Source organism: Ranitomeya imitator, chromosome 3 (genome assembly GCF_032444005.1).
Source record: "Ranitomeya imitator isolate aRanImi1 chromosome 3, aRanImi1.pri, whole genome shotgun sequence".
NCBI classification, from domain to species: domain Eukaryota; kingdom Metazoa; phylum Chordata; class Amphibia; order Anura; family Dendrobatidae; genus Ranitomeya; species Ranitomeya imitator.
The window spans coordinates 463,204,231-463,217,238 of NC_091284.1; the positions used below are offsets into that span (position 1 = coordinate 463,204,231).

General features: G+C 42.1%; 1 protein-coding gene across 1 annotated transcript in view; it reads right to left on the bottom strand.

Annotated features, from left to right (window-relative positions):
- LOC138671660 (uncharacterized) overlaps positions 1–13,008 on the bottom strand; it is a 967,572-nt gene that overhangs the window by 101,147 nt on the left and 853,417 nt on the right. Inside the window, exons 93-95 of the mRNA XM_069759831.1 lie at positions 10,420–10,621; positions 9,252–9,430; positions 3,131–3,264 (exon numbers count right to left, since the gene is read on the bottom strand). Of these exons, the coding sequence (XP_069615932.1) occupies positions 3,131–3,264; positions 9,252–9,430; positions 10,420–10,621 (515 nt within the window). The remainder of the gene's footprint in view (positions 1–3,130; positions 3,265–9,251; positions 9,431–10,419; positions 10,622–13,008) is intronic.

A 13,008-nucleotide genomic window follows, 5' to 3' on the forward strand; every position in this document is an offset into this window, starting at 1 on the left:
CACAACCCTAATTCCAACCCAACCCTAACCCTAAGGCTATGTACCCACGTTGCGGATTCGTGTGAGATTTTTCCGCACCATTTTTGAAAAATCCGCGGGTAAAAGGCACTGCGTTTTACCTGCGGATTTACTGCGGATTTCACCTGCGGATTCCTATTGAGGAATAGGTGTAAAACGCTGCGGAATCCGCACAAAGAATTGACATGCTGCGGAAAATACAACGCAGCGTTTTCGTGCGGTATTTTCCGCACCATGGGCACAGCGGATTTGGTTTTCCATAGGTTTACATGGTACTGTAAACCTGATGGAACACTGCTGCGGATCCGCAGCGGCCAATCCGCTGCGGATCCGCAGCCAAATCCGCACCGTGTGCACATAGCCTAATTCTAAAGGTATGTGCACACGCTGCGGAAAACGCTGCGGATCCGCAGCAGTTTCCCATGAGTTTACATTTCAATGTAAACCTACGGGAAACAAAAATCGCTGTACACATGCTGCGGAAAAACTGCACGGAAACGCAGCGGTTTACATTCCGCAGCATGTCACTTCTTTCTGCGGATTCCACAGCGGTTTTACAACTGCTCCAATAGAAAATCGCAGTTGTAAAACCGCAGTGAAATGCGCAGAAAAACCGCGGTAAATCTGCCATAAATCCGCAGCGGTTTAGCACTGCGGATTTATCAAATCCGCTGCGGAAAAATCCGCAGAGGACCAGAATACGTGTGCACATATCGAAACCCTAACCCTAATCCTACCCCTACCCCTAACCCTACCCCTAACCCTACCCCTACCCCTACCCCTAACCCTACCCCTAACCCTACCCCTAACCCTACCCCTACCCCTAACCCTACCCCTACCCCTAACCCTAACCCTAACCCTACCCCTACCCCTAACCCTACCCCTACCCCTACCCCTAACCCTAACCCTACCCCTAACCCTACCCCTAACCCTACCCCTACCCCTAACCCTACCCCTACCCCTAACCCTACCCCTAACCCTACCCCTACCCCTAACCCTACCCCTAACCCTAACCCTAGTTCTAACTCCAACCTTAGTGGAAAAAAAAAAAATTCTTTATTTTATTATTGTCCCTATCTATGGGGGACAAATGGGGGGGGGGGGTCATTTACTGTTTTTTTATTTTGACCACTGTGATAGATTATATCACAGTGATCAAAATTCACATTGGAACGAATCTGCCGGCCGGCAGATTCGGCGGGCGCACTGCGCATGCGCCCGCCATTTTGGAACATTGCGGCGCTCGGGGAAGAAGACGGACGGGACCCCGCCAGGATCGGTAAGTATAAGGGGGGGAGATCAGGGCACAGGGGGGGGAGATCAGGGCACGGGGGGGCGTCGGAGCACGGGGGGGGAGGGATCGGAGCATGGGGGAGAGTGATCGGTGTGCGGGCGGGTGGATCGGTGTGCAGGGGGGGTGGATCGGTGTGCAGGGGGGGTGGATCGGAGCACGGGGGGGGGATCGGAGTGCGGGGGGGTTTGATTGGAGCACGGGGGGTGTGATTGGAGCACGGGGGGAGCGGACAGGAGGACGGGGGAGCGGAGCACAGGACGGAGGGGAGCGGACCACAGATCGGGGGGCTGGGGGGGGTGATCGGTGGGGTGGGGTGGGTGCACATTAGTATTTCCAGCCATGGCCGATGATATTGCAGCATCGGCCATGGCTGGATTGTAATATTTCACCATTTTTTTAGGTGAAATATTACAAATCGCTCTGATTGGCAGTTTCACTTTCAACAGCCAATCAGAGCGATCGTAGCCACGAGGGGGTGAAGCCACCCCCCCTGGGCTAAACTACCACTCCCCCTGTCCCTGCAGATCGGGTGAAATGGGAGTTAACCCTTTCACCCGATCTGCAGGGACGCGATCTTTCTGTGACACAGCATATGCGTCACAGGTCGGATTGGCACCGACTTTCATGACGCATACGCTGTGTCACAGGTCGGGAAGGGGTTAAAGTAATAGGGAATTACCTGGTATGTGCCGCAATGGGGGACCCACAGCTCACCCCGACGTGCCTTTCGGAGCACCAAGCTCCTTCCTCATGGGACGCAAGGAGAATGTGCCATATGGCGTGTATTTATCCAGCCGAAACCGGAAACACCTTACTTACATATAACGCCGCTCGCTGAACCCGCCGAGTACAGCGTCACCGCCGTCCACCGATACCGGAAACACGCAGGGCCCCACATGATCCGGCATAGGTGACAGGAAGAACGCCGACACAGGAGGGAGACGAGCAGCACGCATGCGCAATAGCCCTTTTGATGCACTGCCATTCATTGTTCACATTTTCCCTTACCTTTGTTGCTGTATCTGTTCGTTTTTATTATTAGTGTATAGTATACTTAATAAAATTTACATTTTTATGGGATCATACATCATGAAAAAGCAGATTCAAGGTGACAGCAAAAAATAACTAGCCTGACGGATTGTTGTGAATTATTCACCCTTAAGCTAAAGTCAAACTAATATTTATTTTTAGAGCATCATTGATTCCGTGATGCTGTACATGAGAAAGAGTTACATACAAAATACAAATATAAATTACAGTGAACAAATTAACAATGACAGACTGGTACAGAAGGGAGATGGCCCTGCTCTTGCAGGCTTACAGTCTACCACTACACTAGTGTCGGAGCCAATGTTAAGGATATGTTCCAAAATTTTTCCAGGAAAAAAAAGCACAGCATTCTGCTCTATTTTTTTGTAAGTTAAAACTAAGAGAAGCCAAATTGACCCATTTATAGCCAATAAAGTCTCTATTCCACCATTTGTGTCTGTCATAGGCCTAATCTGTTTCTTTTAGGAGTTACGTGGATAATGGACTGAGGAAGACAGAGTTCAAACATATCGTTATTTTGCAGAAATATAGTTAGATGAAGACCAAGATTGCTTCCATGCATAGGCAAAGGAGGAAAAATTGAAGGGGTGGAGATACCGAGCCATGTGCAGTGGTAGCAGGTGAAAACAAAGTTTCAGAACGGCTAGTACCACCAAAATAATTTCTTAATATAAAGTTTATCTAATACATATAGACATCTTAGGAGGTTCATTCTTGTAGCATTCCACTTTTGATGCAACATATTATAAAATAATTGTCATTTCATACCTTGATTTTTTCAGGAGATTATCTTTGAAATCCCATGCAGCACCCTGTAAAACAAGGTCCTTGAGGCAGAGTGAATACAACTCACTGTATGGTTTACAGTCTAGAGATTCTACAATGTGACACTGGAGAATGATCTGCAAAAAAAATAAATCAACTTTATAACATGTAGTTTAGGAAACAATGAGGCAGAACAGATACAGGTATCACAGATGGAATGGTTATTCCACTACGCACAACATAAAGTATTATGGCGGCAGAGGAGGTAGACTGGGCAGAACACTGACTCAAGCTTATTGTGTCACTGTCAGAAGCTACATCATCATACTTTTACTGAGATGAGCAATGTGAAATATATTCTGTTACACCCTTCAATACCTCCTCACTAGAGATGAAAATATCTGGAGAAAGCTGAAATTGCCAAATCGCGTAGATTTTTCCAGGAAATTGGATTCACAGCTAAATTATTCTCATTGAATTGAATGTTCCCAATTATGTCTGGGGTCTTTACAAATTATAAAGCATAATAAACATCATATGTGAAAAAAAAACAAATACTCACTTGACCATCCAGGGCCTCTTTATTTTGTATATGTGCACCTGTGCCTTCACTCTAGAACAAGGCATCTGGATGTAATCAGTCCTTGGAGTTAAGGAGGATTCATGACATCACGATATTATGAGCATGACCTCTGAGGTCTTGAGATTTCAGTCTAGAATTGGGCTTCCAGTAGGGACTAGGTCACGGCGCACATGAGACGTCAAAATGCTACAATGCTCCATGACCTCTGAGAACTGATTATGACCAGATGTTTTGTTCTAGAGTAAACAAAACTGCTGCATAACTGTGGAAAGAAGAGGCTCTGAGGACAGGATGGTGGGAAGAGGGCACTGGAGGTAGTGAAGATCTCTGCATGGGAAAGCCATGAGTATTTTGGGGTTTCTTATTTAAACTTTTGTCAGCTATCTACCCATATCATATTTTTTGCCATGGTATGGGTGTTTTTTGCTCTATCACAGTACCATGTCTGTTGCTAGTGGAATATTTTGGTTTAATTTACATTTTTGATACAAGTATAAGGTGTAAGTCCTTTACTAAAATTTGTTACCACACCTAACCAACCTTGGAAAACTATTAAATCAACCACAAATGCAGGGTTCACATAACTGTTTAATAAAACTTCAGTCTGCCTGCAATATTGGTGCAGCATATACAGTTATATGAAAAAGTTTGGGCACCCCTATTAATCTTAAGCTTAATGTTTTATAAAAATAGTTTTTTTGGCAACAGCTATTTCAGTTTCATATATCTAATAACTGTTGGACACAGTAATGTTTCTGCCTTGAAATGAGGTTTATTGTACTAACAGAAAATGTGCAATCTGCATTCAAACAAAATGTGACAGGTGCATAAGTCACCAGAAAAGTGACATTAATATTTAGTAGATCCTCCTTTTGCAAAAATAACAGCCTCTAGTCGCTTCCTGTAGCTTTTAATGAGTTCCTGGATCCTGGATGAAGGTATTTTTGACCATTCCTCTTTACAAAGCAAATCCAGTTCAGTTAAGTTTGATGGTCGCTGAGCATGGACAGCACTCTTCAAATGATCCCACAGATGTTCAATGATATTCAGGTCTGGGTACTGGGATGGCCATTCCAGAACAGTGTAATTGTTCATCTGCATGAATGCCTGAGTAGATTTGGAGCGGTGTTTTGGATCATTGTCTTGCTGAAAGATCTCAAAATGTGGAGACGCAAAAACTTTTTTGCTATAAAAAGCGTCTTTTAGTGTATGACAGCTGCCAATCATAAAAATCCGGTATAAAAAACGCTATAAAAGTAAATCAAACCCCCCTTCATCACCCCCTTAGTTAGGGAAAAATAATAAAATTTAAAAAAAAATGTATTTATTTCCATTTTCCCGTTAGGGTTAGGGCCAGGGTTAGGGCTAGGGTTAGGGCTAGGGTTAGGGCTAGGGTTGGAGCTAAAGTCAGGGTTAGGGTTGGGGCTAAAGTTAGGGTTAGGCTTTGGATTACATTTACGGTTGGGATTAGGGTTTGGATTAGAGTTAGGGGTGTGTCAGGGTTAGGGGTGTGGTTAGGGTTACCTTTGGGATTAGGGTTAGGGGTATGTTTGGATAAGGGTTTCAGTTATAATTGGGGGGTTTCCACTGTTTGGGCACATCAGGGCTTCTCCAAACGCAGCATGGCGTCCGATCTCAATTCCAGCCAATTCTGCGTTGAAAAAGTAAAACAGTGCTCCTTCCCTTCCGAGCTCTCCCGTGTGCCCAAGCAGGGGTTTACCCCCACATAAGGGGGATCAACGTACTCGGGACAAATTGGACAACAACTTATGCGGTCCAAGTTCTCTTGTTACCCTTGGGAAAATAATAATTTGGGGGGCTAAAAATCATTTTTGTGAAAAAAAAAAGAATTTTTATTTTCACGGTTCTGCATTATAAACTGTAGTGAAACACTTGGGGGTTCAAAGCTCTCAAAACACATATAGATAAGTTCCTTAGGGGGTCTACTTTCCAAAATGGTGTCACTTGTGGGGGGTTTTAAAGTTTAGGTACATCAGGGGCTCTCCAAACATGACATGGTGTCCCATCTCAATTCCAGTCAATTTTGCATTGAAAAGTAAAATGGCGCTCCTTCTCTTCCGAGCTCTACCATGCGCCCAAACAGTCGTTTACCCCCACATATCGGGTATCAGCGTACTTAGAACAAATTACACAACAACATTTTGGGTCCAATTTCTTCTCTTACCCTTGGGAAAATAAAAAATTGGGGGCAAAAAGATCATTTTTGTGAAAAAATATGATTTTTTATTTTTACGGCTCTGCATTATAAACGTCTGTGAAGCACTTGTTTGGTCAAAGTGCTCACCACACATCTAGATAAGTTCCTTAAGGGGTCTACTTTCCAAAATAGTGTCACTTGTGGGGGGTTTCAATATTTAGGCACATCAGGGGCTCTCCAAACGCAACATGGCGTCCCATCTTAATTCCAGTCAATTTTGCATTGAAAAGTCAAATGGCGCTCCTTCCCTTCCGAGCTCTGCCATGCACCCAAATAGTGGTATACCTCCACATATGGGGTATAGGCGTACTCAGAACAAATTGTACAACAACTTTTGGGGTCCATTTTCTCCTGTTACCCTTGGTAAAATAAAACAAATTGAAGCTGAAATAAATTGTTTATGAAAAAAGTTAAATGTTCATTTTTATTTAAACATTCCAAAAATTCCTATAAAACACCTGAAGGGTTAATAAACTTCTTGAATGTGGTTTTGAGCACCTTGAGGGGTGCAGTTTTTAGAATGGTGTCACACTTGGGTATTTTCTATCATATAGACCCCTCAAAATGACTTCAAATGAGATGTGGTCCCTAAAAAATATTGGTGTTGTAAAAATGAGAAATTGCTGGTCAACTTTTAACCCTTATAACTCCCTAACAAAAAAAATTTTGGATCCAAAATTGTGCTGATGTAAAGTAGACATGTGGGAAATGTTACTTATTAATTATTTTGTGTGACATATCTTTGTGATTTAAGGGCATAAAAATTCAAATTTGGAAAATTGCAAAAGTTTCAAAATTTTTGCCAAATTTCCATTTTTTTCACACATAAATGCACATTATATCAAAGAAATTTTACAACTATCATGAAGTACAATATGTCACAAGAAAACATTGTCAGAATCACTGGGATCCGTTGAAGCATTCCAGAGTTATAACCTCATAAAGGGACAGTGGTCAGAATTGTAAAAATTGGCCCGGTCATTAACGTGCAAACCACCCTCAGGGGTTAAAGCACATTAATTGGCTATGTCCAAAATGGAACACATAACAACAAATAACAACAAATGTTGGAAGGTGGGAACACAGCCTAAAAATTTAGGTATGCAAAAAGTAAAACATCTGTATAATGTGTCAAATTTCTATTTTTGCTTTTAAGATACTATTATCACCTTTAACCAAAAAACCCAACCCGAAACGCTCTGTTGTTTATTAGGCACACCACAGGGAAGTAATTTGCGGCAACAGCCATCAATATCATTCTTTCAAATACAGTTGTTAAATTCGACTATTAAAATAGTTGTGAAGACTCAAGCAAATTTAAACCACCCCCAATCGTTTAAAAAAAAGGCTACGTATGTAACCCTAAAATACTTGTGTTACTAGGTGGGAACATGCACAGAAAATTATTCGAGGAAATAGCCAGCAGCATTTTTCTAGCATGTAAGGTTGTTAAATTTGACTACTAAAACAGGTGTAAAACAATAACATTTTTTAAATTAATTTATTTGTTTAAGTTACTGCTTTAACTCTTTAAACAAACATACAAAGATACAAAGCAACCCGTTGATATGCTATGTTGCAAAGGTAGTACACATAGGTTCATACCTGGATATGAAAATATTGCAATAGTATGTAGTATGGTCATGGGTGTACGGTTGATAAATTGGACCTTTAAAACGGATATTCAAAAAATGTAAGTGTTACATAAAAGATTTGAAAAAATTGCATTCCTGGTACTTTCCAAACAAAGAACAAGACAAGAAACACTTGTTTCGCTTCCCGAAAGTGAGCACCTGCAACAGACCACTGTATTCGGGTAATATGTAAGGGTCTACTTTCAGACTACTAATACAAAAAAAAATATCAAGTCCATACATATAGTTGAACAGACCAAAATTCAGGCTGCAATCCCTTGAGAAAGCACATCCGCGAAACGCGCATCGGGGCGTTCTTTGGCATCACAGATAGAGGCTTACAGCAACATGGGTAAGATCAGTTTATGAATTGCTGCTCGATTTGGTCCTTTTTTTTTCTCTCTGACCTGGTGGAGCTTTGCTATGATCATTTAACTGTGTTGCAGCCTGAATTTTGGTCTGTTCCACTATATGTATGGACTTGATCCTCTATTTTTTCTATACCTCATACATGTCTCGTGGTACACACAGTTCATGCTATCTTTATATTTGTATATTAATAGCTCTAATAAAGACTGATTTTTTTTATTAATTATTTCTTTGTTAAGTGGTGTTTTTTGGATAATTTTTTTATCCTATTTTTGAGGTCATATGTTTCATGGACACCTATTTACATGAGGTAATTGCTTCAGGTTATCTGAGGCCCCTCTTATAGATTGATATGTTGGTGGACACTATTTTGATTGAAACACTTTGTGAAGTTTTTTTTTATTTCTGGATTCTAGAGATTTCTGATTTGTACTTAAAAAAATGGATTCCCTGACTGTGACAAACAAGCCTATGCTTCATAATTTATTTTTCCTCGTAAAATTTGGACACAGGGTATTAAACTGCCTTCCTTGCTAGCAATTTCAGTTTGCAAAGATGAAAAAGAAATATTGTTGTTAAGGTGCTGTGCTGTTGCTGCAGCATATCACAGATCAATGAATTCACAGTCACATAACCATGCAGGTACAGCACCTCCCTATCTCAGTTTGGATGATTCTTGAGAGAGTAACTACCACCACCATTTTGATGTGCTTTAGCACTAGTGCAGTAGTACAAAACGATCCAATTTAAGCTGTTTTCTGTCCCTAAATGGAATACGCAGTGCGCTCTGACCTCCTATCTCTACATTGAGATGTAGAAAATGTTGGGGCTTAGCTGACCCTCATCTTTTATACAACTGATCATGTGATCGCTGAAAGGCATTATAGTTAAGCCTATGTGGCCACACCTGAAGGCATTAGCCTGCTCTATGACTCTTCAGCAGTGTGTGAAATGGTGTTAGGAATTTTTTTACACTTTTGAGTCAATCAGTGCAAATCAAATCACACAGTATTAAAATTCACAAAGACCTTCGAACATCAGGAAACTTGACTCAAAGTCGATTCTATGCAAATTGATCCACTCATCTCTCCTGCCATGTAATGCAGAACAGCTTCTATTCCATTGAACAGGAGATGATCTGTAGTGCCAACAGCGGACACTAAACAGTAGAATGAGCTGTACTTTTCAGCTCTGCAGCAATTTACATTTGTCCATTGGGTGTTGGACCCCTACATAATAGTATAGGTAATCAATATCATAGGATTGAAAGACCTCTTTATTAATGATACATATTATCATCAACAGTTACAAACCATATACCTCATGCAATAAATATCCATGATGAAGGGCAAACTCCACTTTCAGTGCCAACAGCAATGCTTTTGGGTTAACCAGTCCATCAATATTTAAGGATATCAGTGCTTCCTTTTCACCCTTGGCAAATGGCATTAGTCCTTTTGTCATCCAATGTTTCAGCTGTGTATGCTTTTTGTGTAGACCTAGCCAACATCAAAGAGTTAGACAGACAGCAAATGCAAACTTCTATATTGCCAAAACAGTAAATGTTGATGTGCTTTGGTTGCAGTTCAAGAAAGATTTATAGTTACATTTAACTTTTAGACAGTGAAAAGATGTACAGTAATACAATGGACAATGAATGGCTTTGCTGACCCTCACTGCTATTCTTTCTCATAAGACTTGTGCAGTCTACTTATTTAAGGCACTTTTAAACAGAACAAAACCACATATCACTATTGCACAGTGGATTTGTTGACTTATTGGCACAGAATTTTCCATGTCTAATGCAGTATAATGTCCAGCCAAGCTAACAGGTTGGCATTTAGACGGTCCATCTGTTTGTTTGAATTCTTTTCCAAGTCTGTAAAAGACACTAAAAGCTGACAGTGGAAACATTAGAAATCACACAAGATGATGCTTTGGTGTCAGAATGTAAAATATATTTTTGTGCACTGATTCAGTAAAAGTATTGCTTGCACATTTCTTGCAGCATCTTGGACTTTTACACTTATTACATACCTTTCACTGCACCAAATGACCAAATGAATTCCCCTTAGAGATAGGCTACTAACTCAATGTAGATACTCTTAGGTAGACATTTTCTTCCCTTTGTCTAACTTACTTGCATTGTCTTGTGTAATCATACTATATTACAAAGTGCTTATTGTTGAGTCCAACTTCTTAACAGCTAAAATATTAAGCAATCCAAAGTCAAAGCTAGATAGGTCAAAAAAAGACAGGTCCATCAAGTTCAATCTTTCTTGACTAGTTATACATTCACAGTCGCTAGATTATGTAAAAGCCACAATGCCATTTGTTGTGACACCATCATCCAGTCCTTTTTATAAATGCTGATATAGCATCCGCAATTACTACCTCTTGCGGTCAGGCATTCCACAGTCTGACTACTCTAACTGTAAAGAACCCTTTCCTATTTAGCTGTTGAAATTGCATGTGGTATATAACTTGCCTTCCAGCCAGGGGACTATGTTAACAGATGTTTGGCAGTAGTGAGAGGGAAGCCATAATTTGGGGACCTCTCCTTTCTCTAAAACCTCAGCAGTGCCTCTTAGATGTTCTGGTATTGCTGTCACACCTCCAAGCAAAAAATTCAATAACACAGTAACAGTGCTTTTAATATGTTTCAGGTTTGAATTCATCCAACTGCACTCCTGCAAAACAGAAGCAAAATCTTATTTAGCGAACATATACTTTTTTTTAATTAAACACTATTTCACATGTAAAACAAGTGTGCCGTATATGAGTTTACATAGCAGGCTTAAAGAGGTTGTTCCACAAACAAAGTATATTTTAATTAATAGATCTTGGAATAAAATTAAGGTCCACAAATGGATGTGTTAAAAAAATGTTCCTGTGCTGTATACTGTGTAATGACCGTGTTTAACCGTGCAGGAACATAGTCTGGTAGTACTACAGCTCCTGGGCAGGGGAGGAAGCAAAAGAGTATACCGACATTACAACAAGGGATCACAAATAATTCTTTTTGTGAGGCAAAACATTTCACTGCCTTTTTTTAAGCAATGTTTTACCTCAAAGAAAGAATCATCTGTGACCCCCTGCTGTCCTGTCCATGTCCCCAATTTTGCTTCCTCCCGTGCCCAGGCGCTGTGGTATGATCAGACCATCTTCCTGCATGGTCAGACACGGCCATTACACAGAACACAGCAGGGGCACATTTATAAGATTATCTCAGCACAGGAACATTTTATTTAAACACACCCAATTGTGGAACGTCTTTATTTCCAAAAACTCACAAAGTAAGAAAAAACATTATCCTCCGGATCACAGCCGGGTCATCCAAACTGTCCGTATCAAAGCACCGCTGAATACCTCTTGGGTGTGTCAGAAGCTTTGTTGTCCTTGGCTCTGTGTTCAACCTCACACAGAAATGTATTGCATAGAGTCTCCTGCTCTGCAGCTTGCAAAACAGAACACGGACACACCCAAGAGAAAACTGAGTTTAAATTGGTTTCATAGACATGTGCCAAACTCAAAACCTAGAATGGAGTGAGAGATCCAAACCTGCAAATTTCTCCAAAAATAAAAGCCCAGGAAAGGTTTTCTTAAAATCTGACTTGGTCAACTAGTTTCTGCTCTCCCTTTTATTCTGCCTTGTAATCACTGACATTGCGGTAATTACAACGCTCTCCAGCGGCTTCAATATGTCTCTATATGCATCCTGGGGGACACATACCAGCCCCCGTATATGATCCCCCACACTGCCTCACAGTGGAGAGAGAAGCTGGAGGAGAGCCACCCAGCGAATACTTCTCGCTATGCCTGAGTCTTTTCAAAACCAAGGCTTCTCTCAAACACTGCAGCATCTCAGAGTAAGGCCGGGGTCACACTTGCGAGTGTGATGCAAGAAACTCACGTGAGTCTCTTGCATCCATCCCCAGCACTGCCGCCGGCACTCGGGACCAGAGTGTGCGGCTGCTTAGAAATACATGCAGTTGCACACTCCGGTCCTGAGTGCCAGCGGCAGTGCTGAGTAATGATGCGCAGGTTTCTCGCATGACAATCACAAGTGTGACCCCGGCCTAAAGCATAGTACTTTGCCATGAAGGAGTCTATCAGCATTTCATATAGCCCACAATTAGCGCAGCATGAATCTGCCGACAGGTTCTCCTCATGAAACCTCAGAGTCTTACTAACTGTATTTCTTTAGGTTTTAACACCGAAACGTCATTTTACACTAGCAGCATATACAAGCAGGCAATCACCTGATAAATGATCAAAATGCTTATTTGTAAACATTCTCATAAACCAATCATCCTGGGTAAGCAGGGCATTTGCTGTTGAGAACAACAATACTCTATATACATAGAATGACTGCATTAATGATCATTCTGTACACACAGAAGTGCGGTTGAAAGGTTTAAACAAGCCATTAAGTGACTGTCGATTTGCTTACAAGTAGCCTATTAGAGGTCGGAGAATGGCAGCAGTTGGGCTGTCTGAATCCAGCTTAGGGGAATATATAATACTAGCTATTGAACCCGTTCTACACCCGGGTGGCGAGCATTTATATTGGTATATGGTCTCCATCCTGGTATGTGCTGCTCCATCCTGCGTCCCCATCCTGTCATGTGCTGCTCCATCCTGCGTCCCCATCCTGTCATGTGCTGCTCCATCCTGTACCCCCATTCTGTCATGTGCTGCTCCATCCTGCATCCCCATCCTGTCATGTGCTGCTCCATCCTGCGTCCCCATCCTGTCATGTGCTGCTCCATCCTGCGCCCCCTTTCTGTCATGTGCTGCTCCCATCCTGCGCCCCCGTTCTGTCATGTGCTGCTCCCATCCTGCGCCTCCATTCTGTCATTTGCTGCTCCCATCCTGTCATGTGCTGCTCCCATCCTGCGCCCCCGTTCTTTCATGTGCTGCTCCCATCCTGCACCCCCGTTCTGTCATGTGCTGCTCCCATCCTGCGCCCCCGTTCTGTCATGTGCTGCTCCCATCCTGCGCCCCCGTTCTGTCATGTGCTGCTCCCATCCTGCGCCCCCGTTCTGTCATGTGCTGCTCCCATCCTGTGCCCCCG